The sequence below is a fragment of the Nyctereutes procyonoides genome, unplaced genomic scaffold, assembly GCF_905146905.1.
Source record: "Nyctereutes procyonoides isolate TBG_1078 unplaced genomic scaffold, NYPRO_anot_genome, whole genome shotgun sequence".
NCBI classification, from domain to species: domain Eukaryota; kingdom Metazoa; phylum Chordata; class Mammalia; order Carnivora; family Canidae; genus Nyctereutes; species Nyctereutes procyonoides.
The window spans coordinates 11,149,916-11,176,455 of NW_026575144.1; the positions used below are offsets into that span (position 1 = coordinate 11,149,916).

General features: G+C 50.2%; 1 protein-coding gene across 2 annotated transcripts in view; it reads left to right on the plus strand.

The window, feature by feature from the left end:
- The window catches only part of TRIM67 (tripartite motif containing 67), a 43,130-nt gene extending 18,982 nt beyond the window's left edge, over positions 1-24,148 (plus strand). For both annotated transcript variants that reach the window (XM_055308886.1, XM_055308887.1), the window contains 9 exons: positions 10,604-10,699; positions 11,769-11,891; positions 13,026-13,136; positions 14,494-14,653; positions 16,374-16,519; positions 18,398-18,536; positions 19,883-20,186; positions 22,848-23,010; positions 24,083-24,148. In XM_055308886.1, coding sequence (XP_055164861.1) covers positions 10,604-10,699; positions 11,769-11,891; positions 13,026-13,136; positions 14,494-14,653; positions 16,374-16,519; positions 18,398-18,536; positions 19,883-20,186; positions 22,848-23,010; positions 24,083-24,148 — 1,308 coding nt within the window. The remainder of the gene's footprint in view (positions 1-10,603; positions 10,700-11,768; positions 11,892-13,025; positions 13,137-14,493; positions 14,654-16,373; positions 16,520-18,397; positions 18,537-19,882; positions 20,187-22,847; positions 23,011-24,082) is intronic.
- Positions 24,149-26,540: the final 2,392 nt, after the last annotated feature.

Here is a 26,540-nt window from a genome sequence, read left to right on the forward strand (position 1 = left end):
CCTCTGTCTCTATGAATAAATAAAATCTTAAAAAAAAATTGAAGCAGAGTCTCCATCCTCTAAAACCACACAGTTTAGCAGAAGAAAAAATAAAGACTGGATGACAGTGTAATATAATGAAGTGTGGGGTGGCATGCAGGCCCAGAAAAGATGCATCTATAGACTCAGGGAGGGTCGGGGTTGGAGGGCAAGACAACATGAAGGAGGGACACTTGAGCCAAGTTTTGAATGACAACTGTGTGCATTGGCAAGCAAGAAGGGCACAGCAAGTGCAAAGGTGCAGAGGTGTGAAGCAGCCTGACAGGTTGTGCTAAGGTGGTTTGTGTCTGGAAGGTGGTACCAGCTGCTGCCTTTGCCTATTAACTGCAACAGGAACTGACAAGCCCAAGTCCCAGCGGGGCATGAATTTTCCAATTATTCTGAGTCTGGTTCCTGCACATGTGCACTCTTGAGGGTCATTTGGCACTAACTGACCCCCCTTATCAGAATAGGAAGGAACTGTGTGCCCACGGGTTTATCTAATGACTGGAAGCCACATCCTGGTGATATCAGCCACCAGGCTTGCCTCTTCTTATTTTTGAGCTCAGCATTAAATCCTAGCCAGGAAGTGTGATTGGGGGCTCTGACCTTATCAATATTGGCAGCTTCCAGATCCCAGTTGACAGGCCGGACTGCTCCCCCTGCATGCCTGGGGGCAGGAGTTCATGGAGAACTCCTAAGCTGTCAGGATTTGGAGAGTCGTAGCCTGAAGATGAGTCGTGGTTAGAAAGGAAAAGAGGCCTCTCGCCTCACCAACTCCATAAAGATGGCATTCATCGAGGTGCAGCATGAATCATGAATTATAACATAGCTATCTTTGTGTTTGTTTGGCCTCCTAACCACTAAATCAGTTAGAGTTCTTTGTTGCAAACAAAAGAAATAAACTCTGGTTAACTTGAAGAGAATTTATTGGAAATATAATACTTTTTTCTGAGCACTCGCGGAATCAGTGAGAGTTTTAAAAGATGGTGTTGAAAGTATAACAACAGTGAGCACACGCATAGCGTTGCCTGTTCTCACCTTCTCACATGTATGAAGTCACTTAACACGATAAAGTAGCTACCACCATTATCACCCTTTTCGTGGCTGAGAAAACAGCAGCAGGGAAAGACAAAATGATTCACCCAAGCTCACAGAGTATGTGGGTCAGGATTCAATTACAGCATTCTGGTTCCGCAGGCTTTTCCAATGCTAAGAAGCAAGCTCGACAGGAATAGTCTACTACCAGGAGTCTGGACAGGGAGCAACAGAACACGTGCTTATTTTTCTAGTCTCTTTGTCCCTTTGCTCAGTTTCAAATTCCAAGTAGCTGGCATACTGCTGGTCTAGATCAGGCGGTATTTGCTCCTTGTAGGGGTGAAGGCAATGGTATCAGGGCCGACTCCAGTCCCACTAGACTGTACCCCATGGGGAAAAGGCAATTTCTCAAAGCAAAATTAAAGTTCTATTATGAAGATCTGGATGGTGAACAGCAGGAAAACTATAGTTCCTGCAATTTCTGGAGAAGCCTCTCTGGGGTCTTTTTTTTTTTTTTTTTATGATAGTCACACACACACAGAGAGAGAGAGGCAGGCAGAGACACAGGCAGAGGGAGAAGCAGGCTCCATGCAGGGAGCCTGATGTGGGACTCGATCCTGGGTGTCCAGGATCACGCCCTGGGCCAAAGGCAGGCGCTAAACCGCTGCACCACCCAGGGATCCCTCTGGGGTCTTATTAGTAGAGTGCTGGCCTCTAAACCCGGGGCTTTCCATGAACCTGAGACAGCCCTGTGGAGTGGATATCATTACCCCATTTCACAGGTAAGGACACAAAGGCTCAGAAAGTGTAAGAAACTCAGTCATATAAAATTAGAGTTTGCATTCAGACCCTGACTCTAAAGTCCACTTCTAGGGGTCCCTGGGTGAGCACTCAACAGGGCTTCTGAGCACGTGGTGGGCAGATTGAAGGGTCCACTTATTCTGCTCTCAGGGTCTCAGTAAATATGAAGCTGAACTATGACCTGGGGAACAGAGCCCCTCAGTCACTGTTGCCCATATACCAAAGCCTGAGTGGCTGGCTCGGTGGAAATGTCCATCTGCAGGGATTTCTGAGTCTAGCCAGTTGTCATGTAGCTACACTGCATCCATTCCTGTTGTCCACTTTCACATAGCCTTTATCTGAAACCTCTCTGCTAAAAAGGAGTCTCCTCTTCCCCTAGACCTCTCTCCATTCCATCCGCTTACTTTTGAGGGGTCTAAGGAAATTAAAAGAAGAAAGTTGGAAGGGTTCCTGGCTCTATTTTTCTCATCTGTAATGGGGAAAATCTAAAATTGCCCAAAGGAGTGGATCTCAGGTGCTCCCACCAGGGTAGGACCCCTGGGAAGAGGCCATGAAGCTGGGATGAGCCAGACAGGGTAGGCCAGGAGCTGAGGCCACATCAAGAACAAGGTATCAGAACCCCTAGAAATAGAACTAAATGCAGTTTCCCTCTGTGCCCCTGAAAACCACCAAAGGGAGACGACTCATCCCTGCTTTTCTGCTGCCCCAGAGTCCATGGCACTAGATTCAGTCAATTCACTATTCACTAGTGAGCAATTCAGACACTACCAAGTGCCTGTTCTTTGCAGTATGTCTGAAGTAGCAGACATTGAACATTCCAGTGATCACACTGGAAAGGATAAATTCAGTTGCCAGGTGTTGCAAGCTGCATAATGTTCCCCAAGGACACCCACAGCCCAATCCCAGACCTGTGACTATGTGACCTTATATGGTAAAAAGGACTTTGCAGGTGTAAGGAGTTTGAGATAAAGAGATGGTCCTAGATGACTCATCTGTATCCAATGTCAGTATGAGGGTCCATGTAGGAGGAAGGAGGAGGCCAGAGTTAGTAGTAGGAGACCTGAGGACCACAGCAAGGGGCTGACCGATGGAGGAAGGGCCAGGAGCCCAGGAGAGCATGTGCCTCTAGACAGTGAAGAGTCAGGGAAACAGATTCTCCCTTAGATTCTGTAGAAGGACCCAGCCCTGTTGACACCTTGATTTTAGCCTTGTAAGACTCCAGAACTGTAAGAGAATACACCCAGTATTGATTCAGGCCACTACGTTTATGGTAACTTATCATAGCAGCAATAAGAAACTAATACACCCTAAGAACTCACAACCAGGGGAACTGAATAAGTCTAGAAATAAAGGAAAGGTAGATCCCCTCAGAGTATTCTCCTATTTCATATCAGCCCTGGGGTAGAGGGTCAGTAGGGAGGGTTGCTGTCTTCATAGATACAGGTTTTCAGTGTGGACAGGGCCATGCCAGCAGTCTCCATCTAGAGGTTCTGAGGTGGCAGGCTCATAGAACAGAGCACTGGATCAGCATCTAGAGCCCCATTCAAATACCATGTCTCCTCCTTACTGGCTCAGTGGCCAGAAACACAGGAGTCAGTGAGGACAGAGCTGATCCTCTATGCCGTTTTGCCTCAGGGGGCCCTCCAAATCTGGGCCACATCCACTGGAAAGAAGCTTCCTAGGTAACCCCTGGTTGCTTAGTTCTTCCACCAAAGATACTTTCTGCTACTGGGGGGGGGGGTCCCCTTAGCATGTGACCCACAGTAAACACAGAAGAGACCTGCCACCCAGCATTTCTTCCCTCACAGCAAATAGTGGTCTGATCTTTCCCTAAGTGGACTTCTGCCTAAGGATCTTGTCCTCATAGCATCAGTCCTTCACACTCTGTGGAACAAAGTTTCTATGACCTGGCCCCTTGGGGGTGGGTATTGAGTCCTGGGAGCCTACTGGGAAGGAGAGATCATATGGGATCAAGGAATCTGGGAGGTCTGGCTGCCACTACCTCACTGGAGAGAGGGGGTGTCCCCATTCCCATCTTAGCACCTGTGTGGGTCAATCCCTGCCCCTCACCCAGAACCTCCACACACCTGTCTTTCCTATGAGTTGTTCCCAGGGAGTGGAGTGCTAGGTTTTCCAGTCCCCAGCTCTGTCACTATTTCAATAGTAAGGCCCACCTCTGTGTTTTCAAGCCTCAATTTAGGCTGACCACTAGGATAATTTTGTTTATTTGGTTACTGAGCTCTTAAAGCCTGTGGCTAGCAGTTTGGAGAAGACTGGAAAACAGCTGCTCTCCGCCAGGTGGAGAAGGGATGCTGCTATGGGAAAGGGCTTTTTCAGCTGTTGGCAGGTCACTTAGAAAAGGGAGTGAGCAGGAGTAGGTGGAAAAATGCTTGGCCTTCAAGCAGAAGCCAGGTATGGAAGGACATTTGAAATCCTGCCTTATATGACTACATTTGGGTGGATCAGTGGTGGCAGTTAACTAGGAAGAGTTAATGCCCAGAAGTCATGAAAAGCATCTTGATCAGCAGAGCAGGGTCAGACTGCCAGTGCCCAGTACCATATGGGGCTTTGCGCCCTAGAAACAGTAGGTTCAGAGTGGCCACATGGCCTTTTTAATTATGCCCAGCATGTGGGAGAATTGAGTCTTGCATAGCTCAAGGGAACTAATCAGACAAAATCTAGAATAAAATCACTGACATGGATATTTATGCAGCACATTCTAGGTGTAAGGCATGGTTCTATTCACACAACATGCACAGGACAAGCTTGCCAGGCATCAGGGGCCTGGTATCGGCCGACAGGAAAGCTATACACTTCTTCTGGGCCACATGTCTCAAAGACAGTGAGCTACATCCTAGAAGCCAGACCTGTTGAGATCAAAGGGGACACTTCATTTGGGGAAGGTAGCAAAAGCTTCGGGAGGAGGTGGCATTTGGGAAGGGTCTTTACAGATCAATGGTATGTTAACAGGCAACAGCAAGCAAAACTGGAGCAAGATTGCTTATGAAGCAGAAGGCACTGCAGGAGTCAAGGTGGGGAGGACAGAAGCCGAGGGGTGGCTGAGTCCCATTTGACCTAAGAGTAGAAACCACATGGGCAGCGCTGGGAGGTGACACTAGAGAGGGCAGCAGCATCCAGAGCCTTAGACATTGAGCTAGGGGCTGGACCTTGATTCAATGGGGAGGTGGAGAGTGCTGGTGAGAAGGAAATGACATGGTCAGAGCTGTGTTTGAGAGACAATGGTCAGGAGGATACTTGGATATGCAGGGCTCAATTATCTGGCATGACTTTTAAGTGATGATCTTCAGCGTGTAATTGGGCATAGCCCCCCCATCAGTGCATATGGACAGCACTGAACTCAAAGCCCCACCTCACACCCTAGTAGATGGTGACTAATGGCTCCACTGAGGGCCTTGCCTTTTCTCATTTAGCAGTGGGGTCTATAGTACTAAAAGGAAAGATTCCCCAACTCATGGAAAAAAATGTTCCTCAAACTTTAGTAGATGATGTTAAACGCACACAAATAGATATTATAATAGGATAGGGTCTCGGGGAGCCTGGGTATCTTAGTTAAGTGTCTGACCCTGGATTTCTGCTCAGGTCATGATCTCAGGTTCATGAGATCAAGCCCCACATTGGGCTCAGTGCTCAGTGTGGAGTCTGCTTGAGATTCTCTCTCCCTTTGCCCCTCCCTGACTTGCACACACATGCACACGCATACACATGCTCTCCCTCTTTCTTAATAAATAAGTAAAATCTTAAAAATAATAATAACATGGGTCTTATGTCCCCACCCCCTTCAAGCCTAAGGACAGTAGTTTCCTAAAACTCCTTGAGCACAGAGTTTTAGGGCTTTTACGTTCAAACAAGATGGCTTCTAGTAAACTTTAGTGCAACTTCACAAAACAAGCGTTTAATGAGTGTCTGTGGTGCGTATGGCATACTACCCGCACAGGGTGTGTCTTCTACCATTTACCATACACCCACACACTCATGCACTCCTTTACAGTCACCTTTTACTAGAAGCTCAGTTTCTCTGTGTGTGAAATGAGAGGTTGAACTGAGCCATATCTACATCCTTGGTGTCTAACCTCCTGCATTCCTGCTGGTAACCTGATGTTAGCAAATAAAGACCAGGTTTGAAAGGAAGCAGCTTAGGAGTGACCATGACAAATAGGAGAATTATCTCTGAGGCCATTTGAACCAAAACTATGATAGATCCCAGTTAGGCAGGAGCCCAGTGGCTCAGTGGGTGAGTGTCTGCCTTCAGCTCAGGTCATGATCCCTGAGTCCTGGGATCGAGTCCCACATCAGGCTCCCCATGGGGAGCCTGTTTCTCCCTCTACCTATGTCTCTGCCTCTCTCTGTGTAAATTTTTTTTTTAAATTCCAGTTAGATAAAGACTTCTAACTCTGGGAAATGAACTAGGGGTGGTGGAAGGGGAGGAGGGCGGGGGGTGGGGGTGAATGGGTGACGGGCACGGAGGGGGACACTTGACGGGATGAGCACTGGGTGTTATTCTGTATGTTGGTAAATTGAACACCAATAAAAATTAATTTATAAAAAAAATAAAATAAAATAAAATTCCAGTTAGGCAATTTTTAAAAATATAGTTATTTGAGGGAGAGCAAGAAAGCGCACAAGCAGGAGGGAGGGGCAGCAGGAGAGGGAGAAGCAGACTCCCTGCTGAGCAGGGAGCCCCACTCTAGGGACTAGCTAGATAATTTAAATAAATTCATGCTTTAGTCTGTTCAGGCTGCTATAACAAAATACCATAGACTGAATGACTTCAACAAAAGATTCATTTCTTACTGTTCTGGAGGCTCTAAGTCCAAGATTCAGGGGCTGGTTGAGTCAGTTCCTATTGAAACCTCTCTTCTTTGGTACATGCACAAGAAGAGAGAGAAAGTAAGATATTTCTCCTGTCTTTCCCTCTAAGGACACCAATGCCATCATGGGAGCTCCACCCTCATGACCTAATTGCCTCCCAAAGCACGTCCAAGTACTATGACATGGGGTTAGGGCCTCAACATATGGATTCTGGGGGCACACAAACACTCAGTCCACAACAATTCATATATGACAGGCCTGGATTGAATAATTAAAGAGGATTTTGAGAATGCTTGTGTTATGCTACTAAGCATAAACATATGACATCTTTTGAGGTCTTTCCCATTTTATAGGTGGGACACTGTAGAACACAGAAATGAAGAAACCCAGCTAACTGGTGACAGAGCCAGGGTTTGAACTATAGTAGCCCAGAGTCCTCATGCCTAATGCATTATAATGCACTGTGCCACCATCCAGAATGGAAGATGAAGGCAGAGAACTGTCCTGTGTACCTAGAAGCTGCTCCTTGGAGCTGCTGGTGAAGCTGTGATGCTGGGCTAGGAAGCAGTTAGTTTGACCCAGCTTGGAAATACTTTTTTTTTTTTTTTAAGATTTTATTTGTCTCTTGAGAAATGATTTCTACCTTCACCCCAAAAACGTTTTCTCCCTTTCCACTTAAACACCCAGGTCCAGTTTTCACAATGCTGTACCTCTGGGCAGTTGAGGTAACTTGTGCTCATTTCACACAAGGAGCAATCGAGGTCAAGAAAAGTACAAGTATGTGCTTGCAGGACCAGCCCCAATGCCCTCCCTCCCCAGCACTTACATGGCCATCAGGCATTCTCCCATGGAGGAACAACAGACCAGGGCATTGGAGACCTCACGCAAATGAGCACACTGCTGGGCCCTCAGATGGTTTGTGCTCTGGTATCCTCTCTAGGTGGTCATTGAGAAGAAGGAGCAGGAAAGGTCAGGCAGCAAAGCTAGTGGGCCTGCTAGCAGTGTCTACTGAGCTGTCTAAAATCCATTGTTAAGATCCCCTTGGAGCCCCTTTGAGCTGAGTATTTGCCTAAGGTCACTGGTGTCCTTCAAAACCACTCTGTTCTTGGGCCCCTTGCCATACTCCTTGGTCTACTCGCCAGGTAGGAAGCAGGTGGACAGGCCCTGCGGTGATTTGGGCTGCTGGGAGGCTGGCACTGGCTGGATAGAGTGGGGACAGAGCCATGCGGGCACCAATACCAGCTGGAGGGTGGAGGACCCTCACTGAGGCAGCCTCTCAGGGCTTCTCACTGGCAAAGGGTGCAAGCAGCAGTGGAGCTCCTGGGATCTGTCCTATGTTAGCATGTACCTCCAGGCAAGCAATCACTCTGCTCTTTTTAATCAGCCAGTGAGCATTTTCTGAGTCCCTACTTTATTCAGCACCACTGGCTAGAAATGCAAAAACGAAAGACAAAGCGCCCAGCATCAAGGATACTATAGGTTAATGGGAAATGGGCCCCTTCTTGGGGAAGGAACTGGTGCAGCCTCTGTAGGCCTCATGCTTTGGGAGAGCATAATAGGGAAGGAAGTGCTACACTTTTTAGACACTGATAACTTCAATTTAAAATCCTTGTTTTGGGGGCGCCTGGGTGGCTCAGTCAGTTAAGAGTCCAACTCTTGATTTCAGCTCAAGGCATGATCTCAGGGTCCTGGGATTGATCCCCTCATCAGGCTCCACGCTCAGTGGGGAGTTTGCTGGAGAGTCCCTCTGCCTCTGCCCCTCCCCCTGCTCATACTCACATGTGCTCTCTCTTTCTCTCAAATAAATAAATCATCAAAAACATAAAATAAAATCCCTGTTGTTAAAGATCCCCTTGGGGCCCATGAACAATGCTGACTTCTCAGTCTCCTTTGCAGGTGCAGCTATCTGGGGATGGGTTCATTTGTCCTAGGACCCACACCCCTCCAAGGATGGATGCAGAGATCTGTGCTGTCCAGAACAGTAGCCACCTCCATGTGGGGGTTGAAGCTTAAACTAAATAAAATTTAAAATGCAGCTCCTCAGTTAACATCAGTTGCCCTTCAATGTTCAGTACAACGTGTGGCTGGTGGCTGCCAAAGTGGACCGAGCAGACATAGAAGCCTTCTGTCATTTCCATAAATTCCATTGGCTAGTCTTCATGCATAGATACTTGCAGTAGAAAGTGGCACATCCTGGGGATGAGTACTAAGATGAGCACTGGGTGTTGTATGTAAGTGATGAGTCACTGAATTCTACTCCAGAAACCAATATTGCACCATATGCTAACTAACTAAAATTTAAATTAAAAGAGAGAGAGAGAGAGGAAGGAAGGAAGGAAGGAAGGAAGGAAGGAAGGAAGGAAGGAAGGAAGGAAGGAGGGAGGGAGAGAGGGAGGGAAGGAGGGAGGATGGAAGAGGCACACCCTGGGCCAGCCATGGTGGGAGGAGACTAAACCGCCTGGGCAGGGGTAGGGATGGGGAAGGCAGTGGAGAATCTTCTCTGAGCAGAGCCCAAACCCCAGCTTCCTTCACCTTGAGTGTTGGTGCTTCCTAGGTCTGAGGCTCCCTGCTTCTCTTTCCACGACTCCTTGAGTCGTTTCTTGCATGCTATGGCTTCACTGACCACATTCCTCAGAAATGCTCAGCCAGGCTGCATTTGTACAGTTCAGTGGATCTCAAACTACATTAGATACCCTCAGAGAGCTTCATAAAAGACAGGCTCCTGGCCCTTCATGCCCAGTCTGATCAGCAGGCCCGGGGGTGGGGCCAGAGGAGTTGCATTTCAAGCAAAGTCCCAGATGACAGGTGACCCTGATGCTACTGGTCTGGGAATAACACTTTGAGAATCCTGGGATGGTCTAAAGAATCCCATTCATTGATTCATTCATTCCACAAATATTCCTGTAAAGCTACCATGTGCCAGGCGCTCTTTCTAGATGTGAACAAACCAGCGCTCCCTGTGCTAGGGAGCTTATATTCAAGCAACTGGAAACCGTATGGCTATGTCAGATAGCGATGAACAAAGCAGGGCAAGGGAGGAGGGCTATTTTATGGGGTCATCAGGAAAGGCCTCACTAACCAGGTGATATTTGAGCAAAGACGTCAGGAAAGCAAGGGAGGGGCAGGATATGACCGTGACCTTTCTGGCTCCATCTTCAGCTTTTTAATTAGAAAAATGTGACTCATTTAATATGTTTAACAGTCAAGGTCATGAGTCTCTGTGGTAGCTAGGTTTGAAGACAAATTCAATTGTGTGTGTATGCATTTTGTTAAAAAGAAGCCTGATGCTAAAGGCCATAGATTCCCTCTGGGCTGGCAATTCCACCTTTGGTGGGACTGATGTCCTGTTTGGCCCTCCTCTGTCCACACCTGCAAGGTGAGGGCTCCTGAGGGTTAAGGGGGACTGCCATAGAGCCTGTATCCCACCTCTAGAGGATGCCTTAGAGTTCCCAGTCCAGATGGCTCCAGCCTATTTCTAGGCCCTGCAGGCCTCTTCCCTGTCTGCCACGCCAAAAGAACCAAAAAGGGGTGGGGTGGGGTGACCTGGGGCCTGAAATGTCCATACCTAAACATTTGAGGGATAGAACTGCCACGGGAGGAGAGGGCTCTATTTGCCTTCTGGTCCTGGGTTCTGCAACTATCAGGAGCAGACCTGTCAGCCTCAACCAATTAGCTGAACACTCCTTACCTCTATCCAGCTTTGGGGTCCAGGCAGGAGAGTGTAGGTCAGTCAACATTTATCCACAATTGCTGGAGGAATAAGCAATTGGTTAAGGCTTGTGGGTTAATAGTGGGTCTCTGCCTGCATGGGGATGGTGGGTATGTGGGATCCACCCTAGCCTCTAACACATGCCAGCCTTTCTGGTGCAGTACAAACTGCACTAATTTTCCTTTGCAATACGTGATATCTTTTTAGGCCCAACTGTCCCAGGCCTTAAATGGGGTTTCCGATAAGGCGAAAGAAGCAAAGGAGTTTCTGGTCCAGCTGAAGAACATCCTGCAGCAGATCCAGGTGAGCAGAGCTCCAGCACTAGGAGGGAAATTGTGTAGGAAACAGATGAGAAGTGGCAAAAGGAAAGGGAAAGTCCTCTGGCTAGCATTTTATTGATGATGAACATAGAAGGTTTAATGGTCCTACTGCATAGCCTCAGACGCATTGATTAAATGCATCGATATATCAATGCATCATTTACTGAATCGATGCTGTGTCACATGCTGAGCCCAACACAGATCAATAAGGCACAGTCTCTGGCCTCAGGAGCTGTCTGTAGGGGAGAGTGCACATGCATATGCTCTATGTGAATGTGCATGCATGGAGGACTGGTTCATAGAGATGATGAATCCATGAAATATTCCAGTGTCTGCATGGAGAGGAGGGACCACCGGCATTGCGTTCTTAATCTTGGATTAGGCCCACACTCATGACTGAGTTTTAACTTAATCACCTCTCAAAAGGCCCAATCTCCAGACATATTCTGGGGTGCTGGGGGTGAAAGCACAGCCCACAACACAAGGTTGGAATCCATGCTGACTTCAGAAGGATTCTTTGTTAAGACCAAGAAAGATCCTACAGCAAGAGCACTGTATTTTGGGTTGTTTTACTATCTTCCAATTATAAAAAGCAAAACTATATATTGTAGAAATTTTGGAAAGTAGAGAACAATAGACAGAGCTAAGAAAAAGTTCACCAATATCTCCCCACCTTAGGTGACTGCTTCACCATTTTGACATGTTCTCCCATGATTTAGACATACGTGTGCATGCACGTATACATGCACGTATACAGATTATTCTGTACATGACTTGTAACCTCCTCCCTCCTTTTTTTCTTATCAGTCTTTCATGAGCATTTTCCATGACATTAAAAACTCTTAATAAACAAGGTTTGAATGACTGTGGGATATTCCATTGTACAGATGTGTCAAGATTCATGGTACTCCTCCCCGATTCATGTTCACATTGTTTCCAATGTAATAATGTTACACATGATTCTAGGAAGAGCTTCTCTGAAATATTTCTTTGTGTTTAGCTCTGCCCAGGTTTCAGCCTGTCTTCTCCCTAAAGTTCTCTGCTTCCCCCAGGAAAACGGACTGGACTATGAAGCCTGCCTAGTTGCTCAGTGTGATGCACTGGTCGATGCTTTAACTCGGCAGAAAGCCAAGCTGCTCACCAAGGTCACTAAAGAGAGGGAACACAAACTGAAGGTAGGTACCTGGGTGATGACACCCTAGTCCCCATCACACCCTCTGCACCACATGTGCAGTGGAGCACACAGTAGGCACCAGGTCAACATTAGATGAGTGAGAGAATGAATGAATGAGTGGAGTGAAGAAGGGATGAGCAAGCTGCCCCTGCACCTGCTTACACTCATGTGACTTTCCCCAAAGCCACGTTCTCCTTGCAAAGCTGCAATCAGATACCCTGACTCCTGCTGTTCTCAGGCCATCTTCTCTGAGGTCTTGGTTTCTGTCTAAGGGACTCTGCCTCTCACCTTGCAGAGCAGAAGTGACCAGTGACAGAGGGGAGGCCTTGTTCTGCTCAGGTTGCCAACTCTTTCCCCTCCTTCAGGCCCTCTCTAATATCTCACACACTCAGTAATCAGCGATAATAATATGACCAGTGTCCACCAGGAGAAGAGGGTTTTCCTCACATGACACTGGGCTCCTGATCCAGGCAGGTGCTGTGAATACTCTGCATCAACGGAAGATTGTGTCATTGTCTTGGGGGTTCGACCTATTTTATAGACACTTCCCAGTGAATTAAGAAATAGTACTTTTTTAAAAAAAAGATTTTATTTATTTATTCACGAGAGACACAGAGAGAGAGGCAGAGACACAGGCAGAGGAAAAAGAAGGCTCCCCATGGGGAGCCTGATGCAAGACTCAATCCCAGGACCCCGAGATCACACCCTGAGCCAAAGGCAGATGCTTAACCAGGTGCCCCAGGAAACAGTACTTTCAAGGAAAGAAGGAATGAGTGTTGGGGATGGTCTGTGGCTTTCAAGTGAAGCAGCTGAACCCATTGAGTTATCCATGACCACCAACAGATGAGACATATGATAAGAAGCTGGTCACTGTTCACATGGAGACTGTGCACTTTCTCTACTACCCAGAGTTCAGGAACAGTTTGTTCTCTTGAGCATTGGGCCAGCTTGTTGGGAAGTGGGTCCATTTATTCCCCAGGAAAGAGGGCACACAACTCAGGAGCGGAGCAGCCAGGGGAGAGGGTCAAGATGGTTGCCTCTTCCAGGGCTTTGTCCATGCTAATTTTTCAAGTCCCACTACAGTCTGGCTGCTCTTCCTCTGATAGATGGTTACTAGGGGTTCTTTTCATCACAGATGGTTTGGGACCAGATCAATCATTGTACATTGAAGCTGCGCCAATCAACAGGGCTGATGGAGTACTGCCTGGAGGTGATCAAGGAGAATGACCCCTCCGGGTTCCTACAGGTAGGCTTGCACTCAGAGGACATAGACAGGTTTGGCTTCCCATCTCCAACTCCACTGGCACTCCCCAAACTAGCTGAAGTTTTAGGACAGTCCCTTTCAGTGAATTGAGTAGATATTCTTTTGCTCAGAGATTCCAGAAGACCTAGGTTCTCATCTTGGGTCTGATTCTCACTTGCTGTGACCCTGGTTCTGTGTCCTTGTTAAGAGAGGAGGTCAAATGTCATGATTTCTAGGACCAAAATGTCATGCGTTTATGCTTTGACTTCAAGAGACCCCAACTCAACATTTTTCCCACAAATGGGAGAAGACAGTCTTTGCCAAACAAGCTAGAAAGACAGCAGCAGAGGAAGTAAGTAGCAGAATCCACCCGGCCCATTACCTCAATGTGCAGACCCCTGTAGGTCTGGACATATGGCCATGCCTGCAGAGCCCGGGCAACCTTGCTGGGGCATCCCTCCAGCAGCCAGGCTGAATCAGAGCCACGAGCATCTCTCAAGAACATGACAGTGATTCAGATGGTGGCTCAGTCCTCCGTCTGTGGGGAAAATGATGAGTCCCCTTGACTAGTCCTTAAGAAGAGTCCACGGGATCATGGCTCCACAGGGACATGTGCCAGTGTCTGAATGAGCAGGACTTTCCAGCAGAGGAGAGCAGAGCTGAGTGCGTGATGGAGAGTTTGGAGCAGACCAACTTGGAGGGAATACACCATGGGGAGTGAGCTTCAAAACTCTGAGGATATAGGAAGTGCTTTCTTCAGACCCTAGGACAAACCACTAGTATGTGGTTTCCTACTTTCCACTTTGCAAAGTACTAGATCTAGCAAAAGCAATATAATGAAGAATGCTTTTGCATATTTAAAAAGAATAATTTGCTTCACAAAATGGTTTGGCCTGATATCCTTAAAACAGCAAGCTCTTCTTTACATTTATTTTTTTAAGATTTTATTTATTTATTTGATAGAGAGGGAAAAAATAGTGAAGGAGAACACAGGGCACAGGGAGAAGCAGGCTTCCTGCTCAGCCGGACTCGGGACTTGGGGCTCCATCCCAGGACCCTGAGATCATGACCTGAACTGAAGGCAGATGCTTAACCAACTGAGTCACCCGGGTGCCCCTCTTCTTTACATTTAAATGATTGGTCCTTTAAAATATGATTTAAATGATACAGTGCATTTTTATTTGTGCAGTCATGCTGGCAGCGATCATAAATTTTCTGCCATGGCTTGAGAGCACATGGCTAACACAGCCCCTTCCCATCCCCCAAGCCACAGAGACCAAGCCCCTACTCCTTCCCTACCACTTGCTCTATGATTTTTCCTTTGCATATTGAAACTCTAACCTCTGTGCTCCCCTTTAAGATCTCAGATGCTCTGATCAAGCGTGTCCAGGTGTCTCAGGAACAGTGGGTCAAAGGTGCCCTGGAGCCGAAAGTATCTGCGGAGTTTGACCTGACCTTGGACAGTGAGCCACTGCTGCAGGCCATCCATCAGCTGGACTTCATCCAGATGAAATGTAGGGGTGAGCCGTAGTTGGCCCAGTTCAGTCTGTGCTTCTTTCTAAAGAGGAACTCACTCTGAGAGGGTGTAGGACACAGCTTTGAACAAGTCAACAAACTCCCTCACAAGACTGAACTGATATTTTAGAAAAGGAAATAGACAGTACACAAATATACCATATAATGTCCAATGGAGGCTTTTTGGGAAAGGAGGATATTTTGAGGTGAGGAGGAGGAGAGAGATGCAATATAGGGGAAGAATATTCTAGGTGGCATAGGGGTGGCAAATGCAAAGGCCCCTGAAGCAGGAATCCATTTTCTGGGTTCCAAGAAGAGCAAGAATGTCAGAGGTGAGAGCAGAATGAACAAAGTGGAGGATGCTAGAAGGCAGGGGAGAGCCATGAGAGACAGGCTAAGGGTCAGATAAAGTTGCATGACTTGCACCAGGTTACAACATTAGCAAGTGATGGCCAGAACGAAAGTCCTATTCTAAAGGCTACCTCTCCAGAGGCATCAAGGGTACATTCAGGAGAGGCAATAAAGCTCTTTGATTTTTTAAAACCAAAATACCAAAGGACAGAGTGCCAAATCTACAGAATCCGAGTGCAGGAAATCCTTACCTGAAAATCATGTGGCCATTTTTACACTAAAGATAAAACCAGCGTCTTACACAATTGCATACACACTCCCACACTCAGGTGAGGTTTGGAAATGCTGCCTGCACCTAGGTGTGAATGAGACGTGGTGCTGAGGGGCAGGAGGAGCCTGGCAGCGTGTGGGAAAGTACAGCAGAAGAAGGCGGTAGCTCTGGAAAGTGGGGGTGCAAAAGGAGGAGGCTGCTCTGGTGGGACTGGGTAGTGGATTCACAGAGGAAGTGGGAGAGCCAACAGCAGAGCCTAGGATGGAGAGGGGACCCCTACATGCTTGTAAACTGAGGCCTGGGGACTCGGTTATGCTCAGCCAGCCCTGAAACCAAGACTGTAAACAAGACAGGGCTGCACCCAGCTAAACCACCAGATGAAACTTGGGAGGCAGCCCTAATAACTGGAGCCAAATTGGAATCTCTAGTGTTTACCAATCTGATGTTACAAATTTCCCTTTAACAACTTTTAGTGTGGACTGGATTTGTTTCCAAAATCTCTTGAGCTTGAACAAAGCTAGAATATAAAAACTTTCTTTCGATCTCCTCACGATAGAACTTACGGTACATTTGATTCAAATCCCTAATTCCAAGGGTTGACTGCTGGATGCTCTAAGATTGCATCTCCCTCTGAGATCTGGTTCCCTGGGCCTTTAAAGTGCCTCCAGCCAAAGGTTTAAATGTGTCTTTGAATTCTGCATGCCGCCACCCCCAACAGGACCCTCCCAAGCCGTGGTGTAAGCAGCACTCTGGCCCCACAGACAGGGTCCATACAGGCCTGAGCGTGACCAGGAGGCACGCGGAACCCAGCTCTGTGGAAATCCCTCATGGGCTTCTCACGAGTCTGAGACTCAAATCTAGGGATTCTCAGTGAGCAGGTGGGGAAGAAGTCAACCCTTACTTAGGGCCCTGGACGCATCTGCCATGCCTCTCCCACCCCTTACTCCTGGGGCTCAGGTGCGCCAGTGAGAAGCTGGGAGTGACCACAGGGGGGCCCCATTCCTTCTGGGGACCAGGGGCCCTGCCATGGAGGAGGAGAGTCCCCACAGGTGTCCCATGCCTTGTAAGGGTTTCATGCACTGAACCAGTAGTTCCTGTTACAGTACCGCCCGTCCCCCTGCTGCAGCTGGAGAAGTGCTGCACCCACAACAACAGTGTCACACTGGCCTGGAGAATGCCACCCTTCACCCACAGCCCTGTGGACGGCTACATCCTGGAGCTGGATGACGGCGATGGGGGGCAGTTCCGGGTGAGGCCCTGCTGCTTGTTTTGAGGGGTCCTAACATCAAGGCCTCTGGACTAGCCCATGGGGCTGTTCTCAGTTCTGATGCTGCCCCCAAAGGGCATTGGCCCAAAAACAGAGAGCCGGTGGGTCTGGACCCTTGGGAGATGGGGCTTCCTTACAGAGGGCTAGGTCTGGGCAGCTCTGGCAGGCAAAGGTGGCAGCCACAGGGAAAATTTAGGACAGCTTTCCTGTGCAGACAGAGGTCTGAGGCCAAGGAAGAGCTCAGAGAATGTATCAACTGGATGGATCTATCTCCCAGTTCACCCCACCAGTGCAATCCTAGCTATTCTTCACCCCCTCCCAGATATCCCTCCTCAAGCAGGTCTCCACTCCCTCAACGCTCTGTCACTCCCTGCCCTAACCGAGTCACTGATTGTTTTACCTGGCAAGGTGCTCTGTGTGTGTGAAGATAGACACTTGGTAAATGGTTGTTGGGTTGGGATGAACTTCTACACTCATGTTTCCAGTGATGAAATATCACGGGGACAATAAAACTCTTAGTGAGTCAGAAATGGTCTTCTCTCCCCCATCTGGTTGAGACCCTAAGCTGACCCTCTAATGTAGATCTACTTTGAGATTTCACACAGCGAAGCTCAGGTCACTGTCAAGTTGCATTGTTGGAATGAATGCCGAGGAGCACAAACTCTAGGTCTTCTTAGAGCTCCTCCTTTCCATTCCTGAGGAGACTAAGGCACACTGGCCTACCACTGCCACTGTGACAACTGTGACATTTCTTCCCCATGTGACCATCTAACAAATCTTGCCGAAAATCAATATCCCTTTTGTTTCTCTCAAAGGGATGTATGCATATGTCATTTCATTTTTTTTTTTGTTTGAAAGATAGCCTATAAGAACAGAAGAGTTGGGGGAAAACCTGCAGCATTCCCTTGAGAATTATTGGGTCCCCTGTGAATATGGGCAATTTAGGGAAGAGAGGAGTTGAGGTTGGGTCAGCCAGGAATGGCAGATCATTCACTGGGTTTAGAACCTCAGTCATTCTGGCCACACAAAGGAGCTAAGACTGGAAATAACTCCTGGACCAGAAACCAGGAAAAGAGCCCCCGTTTTGGAAATGGGAAGAGAAGACTGTTTTTAGAATGTTCAAAGAAGCAGCCACAGAACTTAAATACACATGACCTCTTCCCTTTGAGACATGACCACTAACAGGAGCTAGAATTTATGAGGAGCCTCATATTATAGTGGGAAGTGTGCTGGGTTTGAATGCAGGCAGACCTGGATTTGAACCCTGGTTTCCAAATTGGTTCACTCTGATCTTGGGCAGGTTCCTACCTTCTCTGAGTCTCCTCATATATAAAAATACAAAAGATAGTAACAACATCCAAGGGGTGTGTGAGGATTAAAATACCTTATACAATGTTTGGCACACAGCTAATTATCGTTAATAACTTAGAATAACAAATGAAGAGCCAACTCCCTAAACAACCCTATAGGAAAGATGTTTTAGACAAAGTAGAAACAGTGGCATAGGAGGAAAGGGGGTTTCTGGACCTCTACCCCCTTGGGGAGTCCTGTCTGACTGGCTGGCCTCAGCAGAGTCAGGACATTCTCAGGAAGCATGCTAGCTGGCTGCAGACCCACCTTCACTCCCTGCCTCCCTAGGACCCCATCACACCTCAAGTCCTCACAGGCAGAGGGGCTGACCAGCCAGCAGTCAGACTCTGTGCCCCACTTGGACATGGTCTGTGGCCCTGTTGCCATTTATCCAAATTCCCCTGATCCAAGAACTCTATGGGGCGCTAGCACTTTAAATATCAATACATTGCTAAGAAGAATTTTCCAAATAACTGGGGCGCCTCCTGAATGCTCTTGGCTGTCTTTTAGGAAGTGTATGTTGGCAAAGAGACCCTGTGCACCATCGACGGTCTCCATTTCAACAGCACCTACAACGCCAGGGTCAAGGCTTTCAACTCCTCTGGCGTCGGGCCTTACAGTAAAACCGTGGTCCTGCAGACATCTGATGGTAAGCACAGGGTGGGCTGGGGGGTGGGGGTGGGGAACAGGGGAGGATCAGATTCAGGCACTGTGGATGAGCTCCTAAAGGAGAATGGGGCAGGAGGGAGGGGGACCCAGCTGCCTAGGACAGAGTGGAGGGGGGTGGGGAATGTGACAGCAGTGAAGCATATATGTCTCCTCCCTGCCCTGCCCCTTGCCTGCACCTCCCTCCCCACAAACCACCAAAAGACCATTTTTTTAACCCCATTTGCTGGACTGGGAAGGGAAACGGGGGTCTGAGAGGCTCTGGGAGACCCAGGGGCTGAGAATGGGTAGGACGGTCCTGGAAAAAGACCACTGGTCCCTGGGTGTGACCTTCCTTGCAATGGGAAACTATCCCTTGACTATCTAGTGTGAGAGCCCCCATCTGACTGTTGACACACCCGGCTGCATCCTTTCAGGTTTCTGGTAACAAAAGCAGACCAGCATTCGTGGGATTTTGGTCGTCTGAACCTTTAGCAGGGAGGGATGATGTCAGTAAAGGGCATGTTCTATAAAGAGTCTGCCCTGCTAACCCAGGCATGCCCCTGCCTGGGCTGCAGGGTCCCGGGATGATGCCAATCCTGTTTGTCATCTTGTATCCCAGCGCATCCCTTGGGCACCCTGAGGAAAATGTGACGCGCCTGGTTAGTTTCCCAAGGACGGAGGGGAGAGAGGGCGGGAGCAGATGCTCTTGTCAAGGGCACAACTAGGGATGCTTGTCTGAAAATGGTGCAAACTTTTCATTTTAGAAACCACCAGCTCTCTGCCCTCAGGGGCCCCCTGCTCTGCAGGGCAGCAGGTGTTGCCCCGTGTACTGTGGTCACCATTTTAGAGTAAGCACCCCACTTTCCACAACCTGAGGACACTGGGGAACAGAAGGAGGGGCCACTCAGTGGGCTGCAGAATAGGAGGATGGAGTGTGGTGATTTTGGTTACCTCACTTGACGTCTCTGTGGGTCAAATCCCCCACCCAGAGTGGGGCACAGATGTCTACTTCCTCTAACTCACACCAGTGCATGGAGCTATTGGAAGGGTGTCAGAAACCAAGACTCCATAAAATGCATTTAGATTTGGGGCTCCGAGGCCCGAATGTCTGCATTCCTTGGCAAGGTTGGCTTCATGGGATTGAGAACTTGGATGAACACACATCGGACAGAGTGTGTGTGCATGTATGTACATGGGAACGTGTGTGTGCCTGTGTGTGAACCAGCCAGAAAAGAACATTCGATGCTGGATGCCAACTTTCTGATAGATGCAAGTGAGTCTTCCTCTAAGCCCAGGTTAGAGACGGCTAGCAAATTCCATCCCTGACTCGGCTTCCTTCCTTTCCAGTGGCCTGGTTCACCTTTGACCCCAACTCTGGTCACCGGGACATCATTTTATCCAATGACAACCAGACGGCCACCTGCAGCAGTTACGACGACCGGGTGGTGCTGGGCACAGCGGCATTCTCCAAGGGTGTACACTACTGGGAGCTGCATGTGGATCGGTATGACAACCACCCGGACCCCGCCTTTGGGGTGGCCAGGGCCAGCGTGGTCAAGGACATGATGCTGGGCAAGGACGACAAGGCCTGGGCCATGTATGTGGACAACAACCGCAGCTGGTTCATGCACTGCAACTCCCACACCAACAGGTGCGCCGTCATGGGGTGTTTGGGAATGAGGGCCCTCTGGGGACAGCGTCCCTGCTGCCATTCCCAAGTCCAGGCATCAGGAATGTGGGGGAGGTATTTCAGCTACTTGGGTGTCCAATGTCCAGGTAGAAATGGAGTGTTTGCTTGCAGAGCATGCCATGGAGACTAGAGCAGCCCCAGGGCACAGGGCTTCACAGGTTACATGGCAAGCCCCAGCACCAGGGTCTTCCAGGCCTCTTGGCTGTCACTCCCCTCCCAGTCCTGCTCCTTTCTCCTTCACACACAATCAGCCGGGCCTGAGTCACTGCACCGCTGGTGCCCTCAAGGCTGTGACAGGGTCTCTACAGAGGGAGCAGGTGCCATTGCCCTGGCAGTGCACCCTCTCACCACCCAGGCTCATGTAGGCTTTAACAAGGCGGAGACTGCTCTCCAAAAGGGGCAGGCCTGGGAGGGGTGCTCACTGTCAAGGCCACCCCCAGCACCCCTTCACCCTGAGGCTGGCCCTGGGAACAGTGCTACCAGGACAGACACAGGGAGATGGGCCCTCTGGGGTTACTCTGGGAAGAGGTCACTGGTACCTGGGCTCCTTCAGGGACTCGTGGGCGCCTTGGTCTCTCTCCTCAAACAGGGAAGGAAGCCAGTGAGCCCCCCACCCTCCCTTCATAGCTCAGTGCTCGCTTTCTCCTCCAACAGGGATTCTGCGCTCACACCGGGTCTGTGTGTCCAGGGTAAGGGTGAGGGATGGAAAATCTTTAAGGCCAGCACTGGCCAAGGAACCCAGAAATAAAGAATCATGGCCACCGGGAGCTGCCTCCTCACAGTGTGATCTCCCTCCTGGTCTGCTAAGGGCCATCTCCGCAGCCAGGAGAGGCAACGAGCCTCAAGGAGCCAGGCTAAGGCAGCCTGGAGGCTCTCAGTGTTCTGTGTCCACCTGTGGCTCCTGCAAATGGTCCCAGGGGTGCTTGTCCGAGCCTCCCGGGAGGGGGGGACTGGAAGCGGATTGGACCTCTCCCACCTGCCTTTTCTCTGGCAGTGACTCCTGTCTCTAGACGCCTAGAAGAGGGGTAGAACCTCTATCCCTCTGCACCCTCTGCCTGGGCCCCGCAGGCTTACTGGGTGCCCCAGGATGCCCAGGCACTGGACCTGCCCTGGTCCCCCTTTTCACAAACCACAGAGGAGCTGGGTCCAGACCCACCAGCTCCATCTCCACTTGGTTAAACCAAATGGTGCCCAGATATGCTGCGGATGGGAGTAACAACAGCATTTACCGAGCCTACCTCCTGCCTGAGGCTGTCTGAAGCACCTGGTTGAGATGATTTCATTTAGTCCTCCCCAAAGTACAAAGGTCATTTACAGATTTTCCAAAAGGCTTAGGTTAAACGAGTGTCCCATGTCTCGTGGCTCCCTAGCGGCTGTCAGGCCTTAGCTCGGGGCCCCGCCTCCGCTCCTGTGTGGGGTGGGGGAGCAGTGGGAGCCTGGGCAGGGGGCGGCCCCAGGGAGCCAGCGCAGGGGAGCCCAGCGCAGCAGCGCTCGGGTGGGAAGCACGTGTGCGCGCCTCGGGCCGGTCTCTACCGCCACCCGGCGGTCAGTGTCTGAATAGCACCAGGGGCTGTTCGAGTTCCCATTTCCCACCTGCAGGATCCTGCCCTGAGATCGGAACAACGCCCCCCGCACCCCCACCCCGGGGAAACCTGTCAGCTTGGGAAGCTCCTTTCCCATCAGCACCCCGAATTTCCTCACGACCTTCCTCAAGACCTTGCTCTCTGCCCTGCCATCAGCCTGCAGCTGATGGGCTCCTGCCCCACCTGGGAAATGGGTAAAAATGGTTTTCTTATCGGACTGGAGCAGCTGAAGGGGAGGCTGAGAGCTCGGCCCTCAGCTAAGGGAAGGGGGTCTGAAGGACCCTCCTCTAACACGGAGAGGAGGCGGGTCGGCCAGGGCGCCGCACAGGGCAGCTCACTGATTCTCCCCGCGGAACGTGCATTCCCACCACCGCCAAACGGAAGATCTAGACATTCACGGAGAGTTTCACAGTTTAGCCTCAAGGCTCCCACACCGTTGGCACCCATGGGATGGCGACTCAGACAGGGAACTTGAATCCAGGTTCAGCACCTGACCCTGCCATGCATGGCCTTGCAAGAATCCCTGGGAGCTTTCTAAGATGAGCTGAAGCCTGGTGGAGCTTTTGGAATCTCCCTAAGGCCTAGCTGTCAGCCTCTCTGAGGATCCTCTCTCTGAGGATCTCAACATCCTCACTGGTTAAAGCTGTAATGGGCGCCAAATTATTTCCTTTCCCTGGTAGGTATAGGAGCCTTCCCTACCCACGCTCCATGCTCCAGGTTTTCAAGTGGGACGGGCTTATCCAAACCCTAACTCCCTGGCGTCCAGATCTCAGGGATGGTGAGGATAAAAGGGACAGAATAAGCTGGTCCCCTATGTTAAGGAAGCATACACACAGGATGAAGCCTTCCTGTGTGGCCCTTAACTGGAGAGTGTGCTTCAAAAACAAGTCTCAGAGCCCAGAATAGCTCCCTACACTACCATGGGGGCTGTGTGTTTTAGGTAAGGATATTCCCAGCATCCTTTAGGTGACTCTTCTAAGCCATCGCCTACATCCCAAGCAGGTGTGGTGATGGGGCATCCTGGGGCTTCTCTTTCCAGGACGGAAGGCGGTGTGTGCAAGGGGGCCACTGTTGGAGTGCTCCTGGACTTGAACAAGCACACTCTGACCTTCTTCATCAATGGGCAGCAGCAGGGGCCCACAGCCTTCAGCCACGTGGATGGGGTCTTCATGCCAGCCCTCAGCCTCAACCGCAACGTGCAGGTACAGCGTACCCCTCCCCGCAGGAGCCCAGCTGACTGCTCGCCTCGTGGCTCTGGGGCCTCCAAGGTACACTTGGACAGTGCCGGCTCCGAAAGAGCTCACTGTTGCCTGCCCAGGCAGAGAGCTAATTACCACCAGCCCACCTGCCCTGGAGACAGTCTCTCGGGCAGGAACACTTCCTACTTACTCACTTGCAAGAAGCAGAGGCTTTAAGGTGGCAGCTTGTGGAAACACAGTTGGAGGGAGGGGGGAAGCAGGTAGGGGTTCCATTTTCTGGAAAGGGTGCAATGGAGGCATCTGTTAGGCAGTTGGGAGGAAGTCAGCGTCCCCTGGCCAGCTAGAGCCAATGGCCCGGTGTGGCTTTCCCCTGAAAGGAGAAACACAAAGGAAGGCTGGAAGAGACTAGTCCTAGGGGCTGTGAGTCTTCTGCTCCCTCTCACCCCATCTGCCCCCTCTGGCCCTCACATGAAGCAGGCAGAAAAGTTGTCCTTTTAGATGATAGGGCTGGGCCATCCTGGAGGAGGCTCAGGAGGTCCCAAAAGGGCAGAGACAAAATGGGAACCCAGTAAGGGTGTGAGGTGAGCACCCTTGGTTTCAAACAGAACCCTTCTCACCTCTGGGAATCCTGCTTTGTGTTGTCCACTGGCTCTGAATATTGACAGGGCAACATCAATCCCTGATCCATTGACTTGTACCTCCACTCATTCACAAAAGAGCTTTGAGGCAGCCTGAAATATGGGCTGTTCTCCCATGGGGCTAATAGAACAGGTGTAGGAGAGGAACGAGGGCCATGGAAAGAAAGCAGAAACACAACCACGGGAACTGCACACCTGCTGTGACAGAGCCTCAGCCTTGCCTAGGCTCCTGGCAACTAGGACAAAGTGGGAGGTCCAGGCACAGACCGGCTCCTCAGGGCAAACTCAGACATTATACTAGTGCTGGCGAGCAACACAATACACAGCATAGCCCACAGTAGAGAGAGGCCCCAGGGCCGTGGCCCCTGTGCTATCTGAACACTCAGGGTTCTCGTGGTGGCCTCCCCTACCTTCACTCTCCGTGTCTTCTTTTCCAGGTCACCCTGCACACAGGATTGGAAGTGCCAACAAATCTGGGGCGGCCAAAGCTGTCAGGCAACTAGCCTCCCAGCTCCAGCTGTTCACTGGCACCTGGGAAAAGCCCCATCACCCCTCAGTATGTTCAAAGAACCCATGAGGGTAGAATGATGATGTCATGGGTGCAGCCCCAGCAGTCACTGAATATCTTAGAGACATGTTTTCTTTGGGAGATGCTGAATAGGTCTGCAGGCCATGCTTGTTGGGCAACTGGTTAAACTGGCCACTTGTTAAAGTGGCCACTCGTTGGTGGTGAACATGGGTGTGTTTCATTCCTCCTGGACATTGCAAATACTCACAAAGAAGGACCTTTCTCCAGGGAGTGAGAATGCATCCAGGGTTTGTGGTTGTTTCCTGCCATCTGGTTTCAAAGCTTGTCTTTTGGGGGAGGGGGGCAAAAGGAGGCCAGACTGGCATCCTAAGAGCAGGAGGCAGGAAGACACTTTGGAATCCCATGCCCCGGATATTGACCGTTTGCTGGGACATCACTCAGTCCCGAGGCTGCAAGTTCTCATCTTCACCAGGAAATGTTATCCTTTTGCATCTTGGTCCTGGAGCCTCCACTGTGTGATGCCCTTGCAAACCTAATTCAATGTCGATAGAAAGGGGCATTAATTTTGACGTTCACCACTCCCACTGAACTATTGAGAACTTTTTAAAATGGTTTCCTATGGTCCTTCATTAATCAACCAATCTCTCTGTCTTTCTGTCTGTCTCTCTCACGCATGTGCACAGTGTGCACGCACACACACATAATAGTTCACTAAAATTCATTTACTTGGTTCTTAGTTCTTAAACACGGGAAAATACTGAAATTGGAATGACAGAGTGAGGAGTCTTCACCTGGTGGCTCTTTTCTGGAATGCAAGCCTGTCATGAGTTGCTTTCTTCCAGGCTGAGCCCCACCCAGATTCGTAGCACGTGACACACGAGATGGGAGGCCATGGGGGAGCCTCTTAGAGCCTCCTACCTTTGCTTGGAGACCCATTCTACTGTCATCCTGAAAGCAGCAGGTGGCCCCAAGGGTGGTTCTGCCCCGGGGGGCGGGGGGCAGATCCTCTGAAGAAGGCAGCAAACAGCAATATCAGGGTGTTCCTCGCCCCCACTGCCCAGAATCCAAGGCTGAGAGGCTGGAGCCCAGCCTCTTCTCTGGGAGCAAGGACCTTCTCCCAGAGATGCTCACTGAGTCATCTGCATCTCTCGCAAAGAGAGCTCGCTTTCAGGGCTCTGAGCCTGCAGCCTGCCTTGGTCCTGTCCCCAAAGCATGTTTCCATCTTCTCCTGCTTTTCCTCCCTGTCACCTGCCACCTCCATTTTCCATCTGGTTAGTGAAACTTCTCTCTCCTTTTTCAAAGAATATATTTTACCAAGCATTTTATTTTGTCCATTTGCTGGATTGGATTTTTATATGACTTAGCCCATAAACCGGCAGCGACTGTTTACTCTGGTCTACCTGCTCGTCTAGACGCTGCCCTTTCCGAGTCGCCCGGCCAACGCTGTGTAGATCCTGCCCCCTAGCAGCAGATCTGACAATCCTACCTCAGAGCCCACGCCCTAGGCCGCAAGGCTACCTTGTCCCCGCCACTGCGTGGGCAGGTGTGCCGGCCAGGTGGCTGCCGGCATCTCCAGGAGATGCTTGGTGCTGTTTAAGCCTCCACGTGCCCCTGTCCTGGCGGTCACCTGCAGGGTCACCTGCAAGGGCAGCTGCGGTCCTGCCTCTTCATTTTCCGCCAGCTGCATGGTTCTTTGGGTGCACGGATGTGCTCCTCGTCCTGTCCCGGAGCTCCACCAGATTCCCCTCCCCGGGGGTGTCACTCCCTGGGCGCCAGGCTGCCTGTGTCCTCTGCTTCCACTTGCCTTTGGTTTCAATCCTTAGCCATAGCTCCGGGTGGACTCAGTGTGGAGGTGGGGAGGATTCCTAAAGACTGGAGGACACAGAGGAGCCACAGCCGGCAGGTCCAGGGGGCTTGGCTTTGGGAGAAGAAGGGCCACGCTGGGAGTGATGCTGGGCATGAGTGTGGCCGGGAAGGCGGCGGTGGCTTCCTGCAATGGAGTTCCCCATGAAAGGCTGGGGAGCATTGAGAATCCCAGAAGCCCGGCCCACCAGGTGGCCCTGTATCTGCCTCTTTGGAGAGGAGCTGCTCCAGATCAGCTGGACTTGGTGACATCCTCAGGACAGCCAGCACCTGGGTCAGACAGATGTGCAGCAGGGAAAAGAAGTCCTACCACAGCAGGTGATCTTTTTAGGAAATAAAAGATAATTTTCCAGAGCGAAGCCTCCAGAACTCTTGGCCACTTTTGCAGTGGGTCTGCAGCTCCCGGAGGCCCCGTGAGTGCCTGGAGCAGGCGTCTTTGTACCTTCTCCAACTCCTCCAGGAGCCCTCAGCAATACGGCGATGTCAGGCATCATGTCAGACTG